The sequence below is a fragment of the Triturus cristatus genome, chromosome 5_2 (assembly GCF_964204655.1).
Source record: "Triturus cristatus chromosome 5_2, aTriCri1.1, whole genome shotgun sequence".
In the NCBI taxonomy this organism is placed as follows: Eukaryota; Metazoa; Chordata; class Amphibia; order Caudata; family Salamandridae; genus Triturus; species Triturus cristatus.
The window spans coordinates 58,168,804-58,191,033 of NC_140588.1; the positions used below are offsets into that span (position 1 = coordinate 58,168,804).

General features: G+C 49.7%; 1 protein-coding gene across 7 annotated transcripts in view; it reads left to right on the forward strand.

Annotated features, from left to right (window-relative positions):
• INO80C (INO80 complex subunit C) overlaps positions 1 to 22,230 on the forward strand; it is a 199,107-nt gene that overhangs the window by 108,387 nt on the left and 68,490 nt on the right. For all 7 annotated transcript variants that reach the window (XM_085606851.1, XM_085606854.1, XM_085606852.1 and 4 more), the window contains one exon: positions 4,845 to 4,956. In XM_085606851.1, the coding sequence (XP_085462977.1) occupies positions 4,845 to 4,956 (112 nt within the window). The remainder of the gene's footprint in view (positions 1 to 4,844; positions 4,957 to 22,230) is intronic.

Genomic DNA, 22,230 nt, shown 5'->3' on the forward strand with positions numbered 1-22,230 from the left:
TTGCAGGTAAGTAGATTGGTTGCAGGGGCCAAGCTTTTGGGTGTTAGCACAAGCACAGGGGGGCCACAAAGCAGCAGCAAACATACACCACCAGCGGCACAGGGACGACTGGGTGCAAAATCAGCGTCTGGTTCACAATGCTTTCCAATGGAGTTTCTTCTCTTCCCAAACAAGCTGCAGGCATCGCACCGGAGGATACAGGAGGGTGACCAATGACTGCAGAGTTAAATAGAGGTGTAGGGGCACTGTCTTTTCAGCTCACCAAAGCCAAGGGTCTTCAGTTGCAAGGATGCGTTTTGAAGTCTAAGACTTCGCACCAGAGCCGGCCGCGGTCAGGGGGAGCCTCTGGATTCAGGCTGCAGACTCGGAGTTCAGGACACGTCCGCCTACGCTGAACTCGAGGTCAGGATCACTTGGGAGACTTCACTAGACATGTGAGCCACTCAGACTCTGGCCGTGGGCGTTAAGAGCAGAGTAGGCTGGGGTCGCGGATCATAAATACCTTGGAGTTTGCTGAATACCTTGGAGTTTACTGAACCGCTCACTGCCCTTGGGAGATCTGGTCTTTGTTGAAGGTATCAGTCTTCCTGAGGTTCTCGAGACTCGCTGGCCATGGGACAGGCGTCATCTTCTTTGCAGGCTCGCCCAGGTGGAGACAGGCCTGTAGGGCTCGGGCCAAGGCAGTTTTTGTCTTCCAGCTTTGCTGCATGGCGTCGTCTTCGTCCTTCTTCGAAGGTTGCCGAAATCTGCTGGTCTTGGGGAACCCTCTAAATACTAAATTTAGAGTGTTTTTGAGGAGTAGCAGGTACGGCCAATTGGCTCCTTATCTGGGGTGATTATACCACTATTATGCCACCCTCCTGTGAGAGGGGGCATAGACCTAGCTCTGATTGGAGGAGTCCCCTCATCTTCAAGATGGAGGGGACTGAAAAGTGTGCTTAACTTCGCCTCCTCCACCTGAGGGGTGGAGTTGACAATGGTGGGCACACCTCCTAGCTTTTCTAAATTTTCCCACTCAAAGTGGGGGTGTAAACCGTGGGCTGCCGTCTGCTGCTTGCAGCAGACACTGGGGGTCTCATTGCAAAGGCAGCAGGCCTTTGAAGCTTCCCCTTCAAGCACTGGCCCATCCTGGGGAAGGAGGTGTGCCACCTCTGCCCAGGATGTGCATTGTTTCTGGGTCCAGAGAGCAGGGGGCTCTCCACCCAGGGGTCCAGAAACATGTTGGTTCGCTGCCTACAGCCAGTCAGAGACCACACCAGGGTTGATAGGTTTTCAGGAGGCCCCTCCGAGGGGCCCTCTGTGCACATGATACAATAAATCTCACATTGGTATCAATGTGGATTTATTGAGCGGAGTAAAGTTGTTACCAAACACTCCTGTGTTCAGTGAAACGTCATGCTGCTGTGGATCTCAAGTTGTCCAGTTCCTAGCCCATGCACTCTATATGGCTTCCCTGGCACTTAAAATATCAAGGAATGGACCCTGATATTGTAGGGGTGTATCTGCTCATGCATATATGCCTTCACCTTAGATATAATGCTCCCTGCCTTAGGGCTGGTAAGGCCTCCTAGAGGGGTGGCTTACCTATAACTTAGGCAGTGCTAGTTGGCATGGCACAGTCATGCTGCTGTGGATCTCAAGTTGTCCAGTTCCTAGCCCATGCACTCTATATGGCTTCCCTGGCACTTAAAATATCAAGGAATGGACCCTGATATTGTAGGGGTGTATCTGCTCATGCATATATGCCTTCACCTTAGATATAATGCTCCCTGCCTTAGGGCTGGTAAGGCCTCCTAGAGGGGTGGCTTACCTATAACTTAGGCAGTGCTAGTTGGCATGGCACACAGCCAGTGTGCCATGTCGACTTTGCCATTTTCGTCTGCACCAGGCCATGCATGCTGCAGTGGTGGTCTGCATGGCCTAGGTGAGGGGTCCCTAAAGGACCCTTTTCAGTCCCCATGCCCTTGGTACCCAGGTATCTTTTACTAGGGGCTTACAGGGGCCTGAAGGGTCAATTGTAGATTTGTTTTAAGGAAAAAGCACTGGCACGGGAGACCTGGGTGGCAGGGACCCTGTGCACTACAGTCAAATTCTACATCAGAAGCATGCAAAAAGTGGTGGCTAACCGTGTCAAAAGAGGCGCTTTCTCACACAGAGGTAACGTGATGGATAGATGAACATGCAAGCAGACAGAGATACGGGAAAAATGAGAGAGACCGGCGAGAGATAGAGACCGGCAAGAGAGAGTACTCTCTCACTCTCTCTCTCTCTCTCTCTCTCTCTCTCTCTCTCTCTCTCTCTCTCTCTCTCTCTCTCTCAAGACTCTCTCTCTCTCTCGAGACACTCTCTCTCTCTCTCTCTCTCTCTCTCGAGACACACTCTCTCTCTCTCTCTCTCTCTCTCTGACTCTCTCTCTCTGACTCTCTCTCTCGACTCTCTCTCTCTCTCTCTCTCTCGAGACTCTCTCTCGAGACTCTCTCTCTCGACTCTAGAGATCGAGAGACAGGGCGCGAAAGACTGAGACAGAGATGAAGAAAGAGACAGACAAAAAGAGACAAGTCATAGAACAGAAACACTGGCGATTGAATCAAGGACCGCTAGAGATTAGAGAGGGTTAGACAGAAGAATGAGGATGAATAAAGAGAAATATGTTTCACACTTTACAGTAGATGTAAATAAATATCTTCAAGAATCACGCTAACTTCAGCAGACACACAAACTACTTTCTGAGGTGTATGTGCATGGGGCTGGAGAGTCCATGTTTGATGATGCCACACAGACAGACTCTGGCCACCAGCTTTGCAGAGGTCTTTATAGCCTATCATTCTGCAATCTAATTGACGCTGCCATCGAATGAGTAATCAAAATCAAGTCCATGTCAGGAAAGCTTCCCTCAGAGAGTCAAGGCTGCTCATGATAGTGACGAACATGTCATGGACATTTTGTCAGGAAATAACACCATTATGCCAAACATCGCCACCGTAATGCCACACTCAGCATTATGCCAGAAGTTGGTGGTTCTTCAGGGACACCCATGACATAATACCATTATCCCGGGGCCTAAATTATGCTGTGGGTGTCCACCAGCATGCTGCAGATGCCCATGATGCCTATAACAGTAGCTCATACCAGTCACATTCAACTGCACTAGCAGGCCAACAACAATGTGCAGCCCCCCTAAAACATATATTTAGCACGACCCGTTATAGCATGACCGTTCCACAGCAAACCCACCTTACCAGAGCTCCTCCTTCCATAGCAATCAGAAAGACCGCAAACATGTGGCTTCTGAAACTCCAGCCCGATGCAATACTATACCAAACAATAGAAAAACACATCACCCTATCAGCACTACACAATAGCACAAGAAATAAACCTCAACACATCACAACAACACAGTTGCAGTGTGTATTGTTTTCTTGGATTCTTGGGCTTGGATTGTCTATTATTGTGTTGTATGGCACTTGTGTGGTTGATTTGCCTTTGTGTTTTTTTTTGTACTGTGTTGTATTAAGGTAGTTTAGTGGTATGGTGTGTTGCTTTTATTGTTCTGTGAGTTGTTTGCATTTTTGTGTTGTGGCACTACTGAGACTTTTCTTGTAGTTTATGTACGACTATTTGTGTTGTTGTCTTGGCATTGTGTGTTCCTTTGTGTGTTGTGTTAGGTTGCTTGATGTGTTTTGTTTTCTATTCATGGGTTTGTTTTGTTGGGTTATATTGCTACGTTGGGGTGTTACTGTTTGTGTGTAGTGATGTTGTGCTGGTTTAGTTGTGTTTTCGTGTTCCGTAGTTATTGTTTATGGAGGTTTGTGTGTAGTATTGTGTTGTAGGGGTTATGATGTTGGTGTTGTGTTCTTGCTGTAGCCAAAATGCAGGCCACCCGTGTAGTTAGGTGAAAGTAGAAAGGTGAGGTCACAGTACATTGAGAGTGTGGTGATGATGTTGGGCGAACTTGTGGGTGCTGTGAGGTAGGTTTATCTGTTGGGATTTGTTTATGGTTGCGGACTGGTACTAGCATCAGAGGTTTGCTGATGTGGTTGTGAGTAGTGGTAGTTGTGGTATTACAGTGTTGTGGGGGCAGAGTGGAGCTAGGAGAAATGTATGGTGCTGTGAAGTTATTGTGTATTTGCTGATCAGTGGTAGTTTGATTGTGGTGGGTGGTAGTAAGGTACTTTCATGTGGTAATGCATGCCTTGAAAGGGAATTATACTGAAGGTGTGTTGCATCATCAGGGTGCTGGATGGTAGAGTGCTGTTGTGATATCATTGTGCACTAATGGAGTATGGTAATGCAGTGGTAGTAGTAGTGCATTAGTAGTCTCGCTAGTAGTGCATTCATTTTGAGTTGGTAGTAAGATGACTGTGGGCGGGTAGTATGGGGTGGCCGAAAGATGGTGTTGGTTGTGTAGAGCAAGACTGATTGTGCCATGGTTCGATTGGTATTCCTTTGCAGTTATGGTAGAATGTCACTAATTTTGCTGATTCACTGTAGTTTTTGCGATTAATATAGTTTCTGCCTATGCCTAATGCACTGCAAAGGAAGCACTTGCGGTGGATTGACAGACCTAATAGCTAATAGCATCAAGAGAAAGAGAAGTACTCCTCTGAAGCCTCCTTTTGGAAATCAAATGATAGTAGCTCTGGATAATAGCTCAAGTTCTTTCCAGCCGGGTTCTAAAAATAATGACACTGACCTGAACCAATTTGCTTTATGCTTCCCATGATTTAATTTGAATATATTGACTGAAGTACACAGTATCAGTGCTCTAAAATCAAAATCGAAATGGACTTGTGACAGGCTGATGTGCATTGCTTAAGTAACACCTTTCTCCCTTTCTCAACTAGCATTCAGGCATTGGTGGAGCAGCTGCTGGGAAGAAGAACAGAACTTGGAAGAATCTCAAACAAATTCTTGCATCAGAAAGAGCACTGCCATGGCAACTAAATGATCCAAACTGTAAGTTGGAGCTGGCACTTATAAATCACTGGTGTATGGGGGGAGAAATATGTTTTAATGGAGTGCGCCCTGTGTAGCAATATTTTTTGTAATGTGTGGCAGGCAACTCATATGGTATAGCTGCACTTATGCCTTTAGTAGAGTGACGGAAAGTTGTATTTGTGCATACCATCCTTTAAGTGATTGGCCTCAATTTTGGGCAAGTATTATCCTGGGTTCTGTATGGTCTAGCACTTCCTCATAATGCAATTTTTTTTGTCTAGTTGTTTTGAGATTATTTTAGGAAGAGATGGGTTTTCAGAGCTTCCCAAGTGCAGGTGGTTTTCAAAGATCCTTGTTTTGGTGTTAAAAAGTACCAGAGCTTTATGGCGTCCGCAGAGCAGGAAGTTCCACTAATGCATTTTTTCTTACAATGGAAGGATAGCAGGATAGAAAGCTGGGACACCAGGCTAACGCAGTGTTCTCTTCTGTGAATATCTTAATTTTCTTAGATGAAGGCAGGTGGTGGTGGTGTTTGTGCTACAGAGGCTCTTGAGAGTATCGAGTCTTGCATGGCACTTGGGCGGGCCATTTAGATGTGATCACATCGATGGAAATACAAGAGCTGTCATGTTTATTGTAATGGGTTCTGGACTGGTAACGCCGTAGCACACAGTGGGCTTCCGTGTACGGGCTGCATGTGTGAGATTACCGCCGTGCACAGCCTAATATTTGCACACGGGTAGCCTCGCATTCAAGGGACTCTTCAAGGATTGAAACTGACCTGAGGGATGCCTTACAAGATGGGTGGGCATTTGTAATGTATGTCTGTAGTACTTACTGAAGGTCTGCGATGTTTTCGCTGTTGTACGTTAAAAGTAAAATTTGCCCTAAAGTACAGTTTCACATTACCTCGGCCTGCAATGTTCAGCAAGGTAGCAATCTGGGTTAAACATGCACCCAGAGTATGAAGTACCAGTGCCCAACAACCCACATACACATCGTATGGGACGTCAAGGTTTGTCATATTTCCCTGGCTCATCTCTTAATCAGATTCTAGGTCTTTGTCAATTACTCTTCTCCCCAGTGGACTGATCAAAGGCCTGCCCACACGCAAGGACAATTAACATTGCTTGACCCAGTTCCTGGGAAACGAAGTGATGAGGAGAAAATCTACATCTGATAATAAGCGTGTCACACTGCATATGGACTGGGACAGGCCAGGCACACTGGAACAAGGAGTAAGCCTAGACCTCTGCAGCTAACACAAGAGGGAAAAGCAGAGAACTCTGCAGCCAACACAGGAGAGGATCGCCTATAATGATTTGGTGGGAAGTGTTCAGGCACTTTTCAGCTAGGGGTACAGCTGAGGTTTGCAGAGAAACTCTTACCCAGAGACAACTTGAAGTGGCCATTTTGAATAGTCCCTGGATGCTATGCAGGAGGGCAGGGGTGGAGGGATGGTGAGGCATGTTAGGATTGGCCAGGGATATTTGGCCCCTAAAACATTCCACCCCTACTTAAAAACACTTGCGCAAGGGAGTTTAGAAGCCTCTATACCTGGGAGCGACGATGGGGGAAAGGATGCACAACTGGTAGGAGAAGCCAATTGATGTTCTCAAGGTTGGACTTTGACTCCAGCTGACCCCCACGACTAGGATGGGTCTCTCCATGGCCAGTGGTGCTGGTCCCCTTATGCTTCTGTGAAACAGTTGAGGGAAAGGACCTTGCGGTAGACCCTGGATGGCTCCCTTAGGGATCCTTTGTGCTGGCACTTGACTCTACTGTTAACATGCAGGTTACCTGCAAGGCGGCAGTCAGCCATGGGGACTGGGGAGTGCAGTTGGGAGGATGTTCTGCCTACTGCTTGTCGTTGGGCTGTTCAAGACGATCCCCAAGGAGACGATTGCCTCAGGAGCACAAGCAGAGAACAGGTCTGGCACACTGAACAGTATAAATCCAGCTCCCAACAGAAAGAAGCACCCATTAAAAGCCAGGAGGCCTTAAGAAAACGTTCCTGGTGGTTAGGGCTGGCCACCAAGAGAAAACAAGCCAAATAGGAGTAAAAGCAGCCTTGCGAGACCAGAGATGTGACTATTTAAAGATTTGCCTTTTTGTAAAGAAAATGAAAACGGGCACATAGCACTCTGCTGAGATTTCTGAAAATACTCTCTGGACTGGTCTGGAACTGGGGGTAATGCTTGGGGCCTCCTTCCCATACCATTTGCTGCCCCTGGGGGCTCCATCTTTGCGGGGCCGGTGCACACCGAAGACCCACAATGGCAACACCCTGCCTGTGCTCAATGCAGGTACAGAAGAGAGCAGAGGAACAGGGCCCATGAGATGCTCATCTGCCCCCCTCTCCCCCATTGTCTGGGTAGGGGGAGGCATAGGTGCACTCCGCTGCCTATCCACATTCTCGTTGGAACTGTATCAGCAACTACCATGGGCCACTTTTCTCAAACCTGTCTTGTTATAATAAAATTAAGCACAGTACTGGTATATGTGTATCAAGTTCCAGACACCAAAGCACAGTGGCCTTTATTCCCACTTAATCTAGTGCCAAAAAACAGAGCAACATTTTTTTTTGTTGCATTTTCACATTGGCTATTGTCACTTGAGATATTAGAAAAGTACTTTTTTGTATTCTTTCCACTGCAATAGTAGGTGGTTGGGATGCAAGTGATACCCCTTTGACTGCATGTCCACTTTGTGAGGAAGTTGTACCACTGACAAGCACAGCTGAACACTCAGGCTGCTTAGAACTTCATTTGCAACATAAGGTCTATGAGGAGGTGGAAAGGGAGTAGGAAAACATAGGGTTTATTTCAAGCCAGTGTGCTGGATAATGAGTAAGAAAGAGTCTCTGAAAGAATCTCTGGTGTGGTGCAGAGGCGAAATAGAGTCTGCGTGACCGGGAGGAGGTGAAGTGGAATGGAGCCTTTGTTATCCTTTGCTAACAGAGTAGAGGACAAAAGGGGCATGTAGGGTGTGGTAGTAAAGTAGCTGTGCAGGCAGAACAGAGCCTGCTTGTTGTTAGAAATTGGAGAAAAAATTGCTACTTAGCTAGAGGTGGGTGAGTGATCTAGCAAGAGCCCTAAACCCTGCCTGTGGGGAAAGATTCTTACCAGCAGCGCCTTACCCCTTTTGCTTCCAGTGTGGATACCATAAGGCAAGCTTGGACCTATGATGAGAAAATGTCAGTGAAAGGAATGGAGCCTCCATTGTGGACTAGGCAAGCTTGGACGTATGATGAGAAAATGTCAGTGAAAGGAATGGAGCCTCCATTGTGGACTAGTGAAGAAAAAATTAAAGGCATCATTGTGAGAGAATAGATGAAAGGGAACATGTAGCCTGTAGTGGGAGATCAATGGGAATGCATTTAGAGTTGATGAAATAGAGGGTAAAGGGAATGTATTCTCTACTGTAAGAGTTGAGGGAAGGAACTCTTGAGGTGGTGTCTGGTGTATGGGCATAAGTAAGACTATGATGTGTGAGGACAAAGGTACCGATAGGTTTAGCACCCATAGACCAGCAAATCCATTTAGGCAACAGCTGGGACAAGTTGATCTCTTTACAGGACAAGCACATATCTGTTGCTTTTAGTCCACTGGACTTTAAAAAAAAATCCACACCCCTCTGGAAGAAACTATAGTGTAGCCTGTGGGTGTCTTGTTTTAAACATTTGTGCTGGATTTTATGGCTTTACTGACCTGTCATTAATAGGTTTTTTTTTTAAAAATAAAGATCCAAGTACTTTTATCCTATAATCTTACTTTAAAGTGCAATCTGTTGTGAAGGATGTGTATGCTGATAAAAGGGTTTAGAGCTGTGCTAGCTTCCAAATAACTGAAAAACCTCTAAGAGTTTATTTGAGTCAGAATAGTAAAGTAGTTTCCCTACATATTTACAGATCCGCTGTCTCATCCACTTAAAATTTGCGAAATTGTATCTGGTTACTGTTTTGTTTTCTGACGGTGCAATATGTGGAGGTAGCTTATAATGGTAACAGTGCTCCCTGCACCATTCCCTAAAAATTGCTGAAGGATAGTCTTGAGATGCCTCTCTAATAATATAGGGATTTCTACCAGAGGAAAGTGATCTCAGCCAGTGCTGATCTTCTTTTGACAGCATAATTTCCTGTTTGGTCTTATTGAAAAGGATTAAATGTTCAAAGATGTATGTTGAACATGATGTAGATCTAGTAGTATAACTAGGATTATTTAGATTTGATTTGTTGTGAAAAAATGTATTCTCATTTGTGAAGGAGGGTTTTTCGAGTTGCCTGGCCAGTCTTATTGTACACCTCTCTGAAAGAAGTTTTGCTACTTTCATTTATTAACCCGTGTAACCAGTCACTCACCCATTTGTTCATCGAGGTGCTCATCTGTCCATCGTGTGACTCATTCTGGCATTCGCTCGCGACCAGTTTGCAAAATTCTACAAACATAACCCTCATTCACTGTAGAGGTGCTACAATTTCAACAAGTCAACCGCACTGGCTTTGTGAATGCTTGTTGGATTAGTTGGTCATTGGAGCTCTGTTTTGCTCTCTGGCTAGCCTTAGTGTACCTCATTTGCGTGAGTGTAGTTCTTGCACCCAGTAGGAAATCCTCCTTTTCTGCCTGGTAACCCCGTATTTTTCACCTTTTGCTGGACTCTATACTTTTGCTGGTGTCGGACCACTGTGCACTTCCTGATAACCAGTGCTAAAAGTGCCTGTGCTCCCCTTTTAAACATGGTTGAATTGGCAAATTCCAACTTGGTATATTTAGCTTATGGATACGTTCTTAGTGTGTGGTACCAGATGGATCCAAACCCTGGAAGTTAAATGCTAGAAGTTGACTGCAGCACCGATTATGCCATTCAGTACAGTGGCAGTGCAAGCATGGCTTCAGGCCTACCAGTGTAGCCTAACTGTAGCAGTGTAAAGAATGTAGTTCCATGTGTCAAAATAAACCATTTAGACAAGTCAAACCCTCCCATTCAAATATTAAGAAGTCACCAATATATAGGCCTTGTCACCCGCAAGGCAGACTTCGTGGTATTTACATTTCTATATGTCTCACTTTTAATGTCATGTCCTTCTGGGGACTAGCACCCAAAAGCTATTTTTCAGTGTGGCAGGCCGAGCTGCCCTATGTAGAAAACCAGAGTCCAGATTAAAAATCCTAAAACTGTACCTTGGGAATGGGACTACCTAAAAAAATAATTAAACAACGATTTTTAATAGGTCTTAAAAATCCAATTCCGTGGTGAAGTCAGATTTGTAATTACTATTAAGGAAAAGTAACCTGTCTGAAACATTTGCTCTCCCACCACTCCCAGCTATTATGGGCAGACATGTCTCCTCTGAACATGACTAAGAGGGTGGGGCTGTGAGCATTCTTTTTGACATTACAATGTCAAATTCAGCTTGAATATCCAACCCTGCCTGACAGGTCTCCTAGGTTTTACATATAACACAGGGGTACACTTGAAAGGAAGGGAAACAGGACAGTGAAACAATTCATGTGTATCCACTGCCTGGTTGCGGGAAAACTCTTCTTTTGTTCTATCAGACTTATGTCTCTGGTTTCTAGAGGGTACAGTGACTGCCCAAAACTGGATTGTAGTATTAGATGTAGGAGGACACTTAGATTACCATAGTACACACCCCACACCCCCCCCAGCCTTCAGAGCCCAAGTTTAGCGTGGCTTAAGATTTCCACTCAAAGTGAGTAGGGTTGTCCCTAGACACCTTTACTCCATTCGTTAAGGTGTACCTAGGAGTCTTTCGTACTTACTAGTTCATGCCAGACATAAATGTGGCATTTCCAGGCACCCTCTTTAGAACACTCGTATACCGGAAAAAGATAAGAAGGCTGAACCTGCTGTCTGCGACATTAAAAGAGCCGTGAAGGACTGTACTTGCTCTTTACTGTATCTAGGAAAAAGAAGTGGACTCCAAGGGTCGTAAGGCTTACTTCCTGTTAAAGTTATAGAGACACAACTAGCGTCAAGAGGCCTTTTCCTGCAAATACCCAGAAGACCAATGACAACTGGACCTAGACTGGACCCTGCTGTTTGGCATCGGCCTGACACCCTTTGAGTCTCCAAGTGCCTCCCCTGTAGTCCTAGGGGGCTTTAGTAAAGTACTCCTGTAGTGAACTGGGACTTGTGAGATGCTGGCCTGGTATATGCTGTCCACAAATGTAAGTGGGCACCTTGCACCAGTCCAGACAACCCTTATGGTTATTTAAGAGCTATCAGACAACGTTTGACAGCTATCCAAGTGGTTGCTGTGGAGAGCAGCCTTCAGGCTTAGTCTTGAAGGAGTGTAAATCAGCTTGTTTTACAAGAATGCAATGTTATAGTATAGATTAAATGAAAGAGAACCCTACGAGGTATTTATAAAAATATGTATTTATTATATAGTACTCTTTAGTACGTTCCAGTTTCTCCAACACAGAGATGTACACAAAGTACACAATAGTATAGCAAAGAAATCACATTAAATAGCACTAATACACAGTGGGCCCCGGGGGGGGGGGGACTAAACCATATACTAAAAAAGTGATATAAGAACCACGACTCGAGTCAGGACAATGTCAAGAGGATGTAGAATTGCTGGGACTCCAAGGAACCACCCAAGGGGAGTAGATAGGGACCCCACGAAGTGAGTGCAGTGTGGGAACACGACCGCGTGCTCCGTACAAGTCTATGTGCAAGTCGCAGTTGGATTTTTAAAGATTAAGGATCCCAGTGGGCTACAAAGAAACCCTGTGGAAGGCAGAAGGATGGAGAGCCACCCCATCCGTGGATACCCAAGTTACCTAACCCAGGGAAGCTGGGTGTATAGGTTTGAACTGGCATCAGAAACCGCTGTCTAACCCAATGGAGGACTTCGAAGAAGAGCCGCTGCTGGAAGGTTGAGAAAGTGTCCGTTGGAATCCAAACGTTGATTCTTGTCAAAAAGTACCTGAAAGCAGAGGTGTAGGAAGGTAGGATCTGACTGCATGGTTACCCCCACTTTTTGCCTGGTGTTTTGCTGGTTTTGACTAGTCTAACTGGGATTGGGCTAATCAGGACCCCAATCTATCTGCTTTCTCCCTAAAATGTTATGCCATATACTTAAGGGTACCCCAGTATCCAATCTGGAGTGTACCTGTCAGTTCCTAGTATATGGTACACATGTACCCAGGGCATAGGTACACTAGAGGCCTCCCATGGGCTGAAGCATGTATTATGCCACCCATGAGAGGCCATGCAAAATGGAACTACAGGCCTGCCATTGCAGCCTGTGTAAGATGGTGCATGAATCACTTACTTTAGATATAGGTTTACTATATCTGTGGGTCACTGCACTTAAAACCTATAGGTCACCCCTATAGCAGGCCTTGACAATCCTAAAGGCAGGGTGCTGGGTTTTATGTGAGATGGTGCCCCTGCATGAGCTGAGTACCCCTGCAGCCTTCAGAGACCATTGTCCCGGGTTGTCGGTGACGCAGCCAGACGTTTAGGTGCATTAGGAGCTTGAGTAAAATGGTATCTCGAAAACTGATACCAAACACGACATGGTTTATTGCGGCAAACACCTTAGAATCATACCTCCACGCTGGTAACCGGTGTGGGAGGTATGATTCCACCCTTCAGAAGCAAGCTTCGTGGGGTCCCTGGTCTTCCCTGGACCAGCCTTCTCGACCCGGACTGCACACAATGGTTGCTGCCGACCAGAGACACATTTCTGCCCTCCTGCTGCTGAGCCAAGCTCTACCAGATAAAGGCCGCACAATAAGCAGCCTGCCACAGGGAGGTGTGACCACCTCCCGGTCAGGATTTAATGTATTGGGGCTGGGTGGGTGCACTTCCAAAGTAAGGACAAGGAGATGATGGACGGAGTGCTGAAACTTTTCAAACACTCACCCCCAGTCACAGATCTGGGTTGAATCCATCATCATTCTTTAGCTCACTTTGTCACCCCAGTTCAGACACAGCTATATGCAAATCAGTCTTGAACAGTCCAGCCTGAACTGCCAAGCCATGTCTTCCCTGGACGGGAAACAAGTATCCTGGGACCGGTTTTGGGCTTCCAAAGTGCCTGAAGTCTGCACGAGGGGCATATTTGGTGTCCCTGTCCATAGTCCAGTTCAAACCAGTCCTGGAAGCCGTTGGCTCCTCCTCTGGCGTGAGTAACCTCCCCACTGTCCTGACCCTCCCCTGGGAGGGTCCCCTGATTCTGTCCAATCCTCTCCTGTGGGTACAAAAGGGCTTACCTGGCTGTAGGACCCTAGATTTGACGTGGACAAGATTCTGACACAAAACCACTGACCTTCGACCGCCTGGACACTCTGGACATCGACTGGGCCCATCTTCATCTTCCTCTGTCCAAAGCATCATCTGTGCCTGTGCACCATACAGGCTCCGTGCAGGACCTGTGGAGCATCAAGGACAACTGAGAAGTATCTCCCTTGGGGTGAAGGAGTCACTCCCCTGCATTTGCAGGCACCGTGACGCAACTGACAGGTCTGCTGATCCTGAGCTCCTTTGGACTGAGACGACTCCAGCAACACCGGAGGAGGGTTCCTATATTCCTTGAGGTTGAGCTGCCCTCACCAAGTTTGCGGCCAGTATCCCTTGTGGGGACCGCCTAACCCGAACCCCTGTGCACTGCGTACTTTTGCAAGTGCATATGCTTGTTGGTGTTCCCCAACTTCGTGCATTGGGCTGTCAATAGCCTCAACCTCTGCGCACATTTCGTACAGAGGACTTTGGCCTCCTCACACTCTGTGCCCTGCAAGCTGTTTTGTGAAACTGCTAGAGGTCCCCTCACAACTCCTGTGCCTTCGGCCTTTGGGTCCATTTGAGGGACAGCACTGATTTTCTCGGGCTCCCCTTGTTGCTCCAGGCCTGCCCTGACTCCCCTTGCTGTGGTGAGCCCTCTCGTCCTTGCTGCGCCAGACTGTGACCTTCCTCTACCTTCTTCGTGCGTTGCCGCTGCAAAGGCTTGTTGGTGCTCCCGCCAGACACCGTCCCCACAGCACTCGACATCATTCGTGCCACAGGTCGTCCTCGATGTCTCCTGGTCCCTGCAGCTGTAGAGTCAAGGTCTCCTTCACACCTGAAGAACAAGTTACTTATCTTCGGTAACGATATATCTGTACGAAACATTAGTTAGATTCCTTACCTTAGAATATCCCCAGGCGTCAGGCTGGATCCATAAAGATTTTTCGTCAGCAATACCCTTGCGCGTCGCTAGGCGTCGTCTGCAGATCCGCGTCTGTCGTCTGCGTCGTCATCGCCGTGATGACGTCATTGGAGTACTTAGACGCCGCCATCGCGCGCTGACGTCCGTTCTTGTACATAGCTTTCCGCGCCAGGAACGCAGAGCCATGCAAGAAACCGACACTGGTGCCATGAATCTAGGGCCCTGAAAGGGATGACCTTAACCCTAGATATCAGTTCGCAGAACGGGGAAGATGGGTGGGGCGGTAAGGAATCTAACTAACGAATGTTTCTTACAGATATATCGTTACCGAGGTTAAGTAACTGATCATCTGAAAGAAATACGTTAGTTAGATTCCTTACCTTAGAATAGATACCCCAGCAATACCAACCCCGGTGGTGGGTCTGGGAACCAAGATCACACCAGGAAGTCCTGGAGAACGAAACGGCCAAAGAAGCCGTCTCTCCGGACTTGGCTGTCCAGGCAGTAATGCTTAGCAAATGTGTGCAGCGAGGCCCACGTTGCTGCCTGACAAATGTCCTGCAGAGGGACTCCCTGTCAGAGGGCAGTAGTAGCCACTGTGGCCCAAGTGGAATGGGCCCTCAGTCCCACAGGAGGCTCCTTCTTAGCCAAGGAATAACAGGCCTTAATGCACAAAACGACCCACCGAGAGATGGTCCGCTTGTGCACTGCCCGTCCCTTCTTAGCGCCCACGTAGCCAACGAAGAGTTGGTTGTCCACCCGGAACTGTTTAGTGCGGTGCAGCTAAAAGGAGAGCGCACGTTTTGGGTCCAGACGTTGGAGCCTCTCTTCCTCCTTCGAGGGATGTGGAGGCAGAAAGAAGGTGGGCAATGTAACAGACTGGCTGATGTGAAAGGCAGTTACCACCTTAGGGAGAAAGGAAGGACGAGTCCTGAGAACAACCTTGTCCGGATGGACGGAAAGGAGGCTTAGAAGAAAGAGCCTGGAGCTCACTCACCCGTCTGGTAGAGGTGATGGCAACCAGGAAAGCAGTCTTAAGAGTCAGAAGACGAAGAGGACAATTATGAAGTGGCTCAAAAGGAGCGCACATCAAATAGGTTAACACCAGGTTCAAGTCCCACTGAGGCATTACGAAAGGGACAGGAGGAAACATGCGAGTAATGCCTTTAAAGAATCGAGCAACAACAGGGGATTTGAAAAGAGAAGGCTGATCAAGAAGCCGTAAGAAAGCAGAAACAGGTGAAAGATATCCCTTGAGGGTGCCCAGAGAAGAGCCTTGCTGGGCCAAGGAAAGATGAAAGAGGAGAACTTCTGAAAGAGGGGCAGAAAGGGGATCCACAGCCTTTGCTGTGCACCATGCCACAAATTTGTTCCATGACAGGCGTATACCATTTTAGTGGAGGGACGCCTGGCTGCCAGAATGACATCACAGACTTCAGAAGGCAAGTCAAATGGCATCAACTGTCGCCGCTCAATCTCCACGCATGGAGGTGGAGGCTGGACAGGTTCGGGTGGAGGACCGTCCCCTGCTGCTGCGACAGAAGGTCCACCTAAAGAGGCAGTCGAAGCGGGGGATTGATTGATAGACAGTAGCTCGGGTACCAGTATCTTCATGCCCAATCCGGAGCCACAAGGATGACCTGGGCCCGCACGCGCCTGTTCTTCTTCAGCACTCTGGGCAGAAGTGGTATAGGCCGAAAGGCGTACAACAGACCGCAACTCCACTCGCGACGAAAAACGTCTCCGAGCGAGTGCCGCCTTGGAAATTCCAATGCGCAGAACTGATGACATTGCGCGTTCTCTTTGGTGGCGAATAGATCTAACCAAGGCTCTCCCCACTGCCGAAAGAGGCCTTGCGCCACGTCCGAGTTCAGATGCTATTTGTGACCCATCATGCACCGGCGGCTGAGTTCGTCCGCCCTGGCGTTCAGAGAGCCTGCCAGGTGTTGAACCACCAGGGTGATGCCCTGATGTTCCAGCCATGTCCAGAGGCGCAGAGCCTCCTGACAAAGGGTCCACAACCCCACCCCGCCCTGTTTGTTGCAATACCACATGGCGGTGGAGTTGTCCTTGAACACCTGCACTACACTTCCCCAATCAGTGCAAGCCGGATCACCCGCAGCTCCAATATGGAGCCGGGACTCGACCAGAGGCCCCTGATCTCCGCCTCTCCCATGTGGCCCCCCATCCCAGGAGGGACGCATCCGTCACCACTACATGCTCCGGATGGGGTAGGGAGAGGGATCTGCCACTGACCCAATCGCGGTCCGTGAGCCACCACTGCAACTGCCTTGGAGTGCCCTCCGAGATCAGGACGTGGTCGGACAGGTTGCCCCGATGTTGAGCCCAGTGGAACTTCAGGTCCCACTGCAGAGCCCGCATCCGCCACCTGGCGTGATGAACCAGCAGGATGCAGGAGGCCATCAGACCCAGCAGCCGCAGCACCAACCTGACCGAAACCTGGGATAAAGGCTGAAAGATCTGAATCAGAGCCTGAATATCCCAAACCCGCTTTTCCGGAGGATAGACCCAAAACTGCACAGAGTCCAGAACCGCTCCAATGAAAAGGAGCTTCTGGGAGGGACTCAGATGCGACTTAGGCACGTTGATGGAGAACCCCAGCAAATGCAGGAGGTCGGCCGTAGTCTGGAGGTGGGAGACGACTGCCTGGGGCGAGCCCGCCTTCAACAACCAGTTTTCGAGATAGGGGAAGACTGGAACCCCTAATCTGCGCAGATGAGCTCCGCCCACCGCCACCACTTTCGTGAACACCCGAGGGGCACTGGTGAGGCCGAAGGGGAGCACGGTAAACTGAAAGTGCTCGTGGCCTACCGTGAGCCGCAGGTAATGCCGGTGGGCCGGCAGGACGGGGATGTGTAAATATGCGTCCTGCAAGTCCAACGCTACCATCCAGTCACCAGGGTCTAGGGCAGCCAGAACCTGAGCTAAAGTGAGCATCTTGAACTTCTCCTTCCGGAGGAAGGCGTTGACGCTCCTGAGGTCCAAGATAGGACGTAGGCCCCCTTTGCCCTTCTTGGGAACCAGAAAGTAGTGGGAATAACAACCTACTTCTGGGCCAGGAACACGCTTGATGGCCCCCTTGGCCAAGAGGGCCGAAACTTCCTCCTGCTGAAGTTGCAAGTGATCCCCCACATGCGGCGGTACTGCGGTGGCGTGGCTAGAGGGGTCGCCTCGAAGGGGAGGGAGTAGCCCCTTCGGATGATTTGCAGCACCCACCTGTCCGACGTGATGCTACGCCAGTGGAGCAGGTGATGGCGAACCCTGCCTCCCTCTGGCGTGGAATGGGCCTGAAAGGTCGGACTAGGAAGGCTTTGAGGCAGATGCTGCTGGGGCAGATGTGGGCTGATCGGCTCTGTCCCCCTGCTCCGCCTCGGCAGAATCCACGTCCGCGACCACGTTGAGGCTGGTTCTGCGGTCTGTGGCTAGACCGACGTGTGGGGGCGCCCCTTTCTTGGCCACGAAAGGGGCGAAAAGCGGAAGTCTGCGGGCGCGGGGCAGAGAGGCCCAAGGACTTGGCCATAGCCCTGGAGTCCTTAAAGCGCTCCAGCGCATTATCCGCTTTGTCGCCAAAAAGGCGACGGCCATTGAAGGGCATGTCCATGAGGGAGCTCTGGACATCCCTGGAGAAATTCGTGGATCTCAGCCAGGCGTGGCGTCGAATCACCACCGTCGTCGCAATCGCCCTACCTAGCGAGTCCGTGGTGTCAAGCCCACATCGAATCGAGTACCGTGCTGCATACCGCCCCTCAGCAAGAGCCTGGGCGAGCCGTGTCCTGGCCTCCTCCGGACACTGGGGCAGCACGTCCGCCACCGTATCATACAAGGAGTGGGTGTAACGGTCCAAAAGGCACGCGGTGTTGATAGACCGCAACCCCAAACTGAGGGAGGAAAACAGCTTCTTCCCAAACACTTCCAACCTTTTGGATTCCCGATTCGGAGGAGCAGACGGGAGGGCAGTCTGGGACGTAGAGGCCTGGATAACCAGGCTCTCAGGGGTGGGGTGCACCGACAGAAAGCTGGGGTCGCCCGGTGCAGGGCGGTGGTGCCGGGCCACGTTCCGATCGACAGGAGTGACTGTGGAGGGCTTGGACCAGGTGCCCATCAGAACGTCAGTCAGCGCTTCATTGAACTGCAGTAGAGGCTCCGAGGAGCTTACTGGCGGTTGAAGCACTTCAGAGAGGAGGTTGGTGTGAGAAAGTGCCATCTTTCTTGCATGGTATGCCCACACTTTTTGCTAAATTGCTGAATGTACTTTGACTGAGTGTACCCTGGACTCCTGCCTATCAGGCGCCCAGGGCCTATGTTCCTTCCTTAAAACACACAAACTCCAAATTGGCAAACCCTGGCCACATGTCAGCCCCTGGTAAATGGTACCCTAGGTACCCAGGGCCTTGTGACCAGGGAAGGCCCCTAAGGGCTGCAGCACTCCTTGTGCCACCCTTAGAGGCCCTGTACCCTTTGCAGGCTGAGTGTCAGGGTGCAGCACAAAATGAAGAGTCGACATGGCACACATCTGTGTTGTGTGCCATGCCCATCACCTACACTGCCAAGGCATATGTCAGCCACCCCTCTGGCTGGGTGCCTTATGCCCATGGTGTGGGCACAGGAGCAGGAGCCCTGTGCCCCTACAGTACCCAGGTCCATTCCCGGGCACTGTAAGTGCAGTGCTGCCATTTAAGAGTACATGGTGCTGAGAGCTCGTCAAACACGAGCTCCACAGCACCATAATGGCAACACTGAAGACTGGGAAGTTTGGTATCAAACTTCTCAGCACATTAAACCCACTGATGCCAGTGTGGGATTTAATTTACCAAGCACCCCAGGGGGCATCTTAGAGATGCCCCCTTACAACTAACCTACAATCCACGTCTGCTCTGAGGCAGCCCAGGCTGCCACACAGCAGACACGTTGCTGGACCCCTGGGTGGGAGAGCCCCTGCTCTCCCGGGCCTGCAACAATGCACATCCTGGGTGAGGTGATAGATCTCCTCCCCCAGGATGAGCAAAGGGAAGCTTCAAAGGCCTGCCGCCTCTAGGAGTTTCCCCAGGCCACTGCAACCCCCCACTCTGGCGGGAAGCTTGGCCGGAAACCCCATACAAGGACAGGGGATGTGCCAGCCTGCCCACCTCACCCCTCAGGTGGGGGAGGCGAGGTGAAGCACATCTCCGGGCTCTCGCCATCTTGAAGATGGGAGGCCCTACCCTATCAGGATTAGGCTACTGCCCCCCTCCCACAGGAGAGAGGCAGGATAGGGGGTGTACCCACCCCAGGACAAGGACCCATTGGTCCCTGGCCTTCACCTACCTGTAACGCCCCTAAATCTAGTATTTAGGGGCACCCTGAACCTTCCTTCCCCAGATTCCAGATTCCGAAACTACAAGAAGAGCGAGAAGAAAAGAAGACCTGCCCTGCAGCTGCGAAGGAGAGGGAGACACCAACTGCTTTGGCCCCAGCCCTACCGGCCTGTCGACCTCGGACCTGGACCTGCTCCAAACCCAGCATCTCTTGTGGCCAGCAACCTCCGAAACCCCGGAGTACCTAGCTACCTTTGAACTCTGATCCCCTGGGACTCCCATGAGTAGAGGCTCTACTCAGAACCTACCTTTCACCCCTGGCAGCAGCCCGGAACCGTGATCCCAGCCCACTCTGCACCCGCCAAGCCTGGCCTGTGCCGGAGTGAACTAAACCCACGAGGACGACCCCACGGCGACTGTGACCCCGAGTCCGGCACCCAAGGACCCCCCTCGACAATCCTGAAGAAGCCTGCAGCCTCAGAACAGAGTGCCACCCCAACCTTGATCAACAAGAGGGTAAGATTTTCCGACACCAAAAGGCACCCCTGCACCCGGCGCCCCACGGCCCTCTGTGTCCCATCCCGGGGTACCTACCTATCCTCCAACTACCCAACTTACCTCTCGAAGTGGTGGTGGCACCTGAAGAGTCCTCGTCCCCGAGCCTGCAGTCTTTTTCCAAACCGGAGATTTCCCATAGAAATCAATTGAGCGCCCGACGGCTCAAAAGCACCCTGCACCCAGCCGCCCTGGCCGTGAAAACTCTACTCTAACCTACTTCCCCACTTGCCCTGAGTAAGTGACCAGGAGCCCAGCTCCCACAGCCGCGTGGCTTGCCAGACAACAGCCACCAAACCAGGCCCCCCTATCCCTCATAGGATAACATTGGGCCTAACTCTCTCTGCACCCGGCCGCCCTAGAGTCGCTGAGGGTGAAACAACTATACCTACCTGACCCTGGGAGACCCCTGAGTCTGTGCCCAGAACCTCAACTCTGCCAGTCGAGTACTTGCCCTTAAACAGCAAATTCTATTTTCCTCATAGGGTAACATTGACTGGCTTTTTCCTGAAATTTCTTCTAAGTGTGGACTTTTCAAATCTTCAAATAATCACCAAAAATCAGCCTAGTGAAAAAAACGAATTTACTCACCTGCTCTTAGGTGAGCTCCCAGTGCTGGATCTTGGTGCCCAGCACTTACTCTGAAAAGTACCCACAACTATACTTACCTTTAACTCATTTTTCTTCCATAGGAAACCATTGACTGTTTTTCTGTGAAATTTCTTCTAAGTGTTGATTTCTGCAATTTCTAAATATTCTTCAAAAATCGTATAACATCTGAAAACGTAATTACTTACCTGTTTTGGATAAAGGTCCCAGTACTGAGTCTAGGCACCCAGTACTGGATTACAAAAGTAACGATAACCTACTGTACCTGTAACCGAAATTTTCTTCCATAGGGGATCATTGATTGTTTGCTCTGAAATATTTTCTAAGTGCTAACTTTTAAAATAGCTAAATATTAGTTAAAAATCATTACAGTACCAAAGTCGACTTTCAACAGCTAATTCTGAGAACTGACCCAGGACTGGATCTAGGATCCAGCCCTGGAATTACAAAAGTAATCTAAAAAGTAATCTGTTGCATATAATTTGAATTTAATCCTTGAGCTCAATGTATTGTGTTTAGAAATAGAGTTGCTTACTGCAACTACTTGTAACTGTTTACTAAAAAGTCTATTGCATATACAAAAGTATTTTTATGAAACATCTCCTGTCGAGAAAGTTTATTTTAATTCCAAGTGTTGGTTCTAAAATAAAACAATTATATATTTTTTTATATACAAACCATTGGCCTAGAGTTCAGTTATTGAGTGTGTGGAACTATTTGCAGACTGAGTGTGTACAACAAATGCTCTATACTGTCCTCTGATACTGCCTTACTGCTCGACCAGGCTACCACTTTGGAGAGTAAGGTTATATCTAACTTTAACCTCTGTTAAACCCTTGGGGTCTGTGGACTCTGTACACCCTGTACCTATTAAGGAACAGTTTATACAGAGCCACTTTCTCACAGTTGGTCCTCACGGCCACTCCAGGGAGCTCCAGATGGTGCGCTTCGGCAGCCCTGCGCAGCAACACAGAATAGGTAGCACCCTCCTCCATAGCCACGGAGGGAGGAGAGATGAAGCCAGTGTCAGGGGAGGTATCGAGACCACTGGCATCCCCCAGCTCTTCTGCCCAGTCCTGATCAAACTGGCACTGCTGTGCCAGAGGGTCCTCAGACCCCTCCCCGTCGTCCCCGTCATCCGACTCTTGGAAGACCGGCTGAAAGGTCGGAGCCGGGCGGTAGATGAATTGGTCATCCATCGGCGCTGGAGACGACGCCGGGCGGCGCCGCTCCGACGCCGGACCCGGACCGGGACTGAACCTGGGGACGACGTCTCTGAAGAAGGCGCCGGGGGCGGCACCATAGGGGTCGGCGCTGGCAGAGGGGTTGTAAGGTCAACCGCCGTTGACCGGGATCCAGGACTGGATCCCACAGGGGCCTGCGGCATCATGACCGAAGTAGACGACGGCGCCAGGGCCGGAGCCGCCGGCTCGCTAAGCCTCCCAGTTGAACCTGCGGGGCCCAAAGCCGCGCCGGCAGGCCTCGACGGCGAAGCGAGACTCCTCATGGCCACGAGGAAGTCCCAGATCTCGCCCGGAGTCGCATTAGGCCCAGGGACCGGAGGGTATGGGGCTGGATGTGACTCCTGCGGCTCTGACGGAGGGTGGTGCCACCTGAACCCTCAGCCGA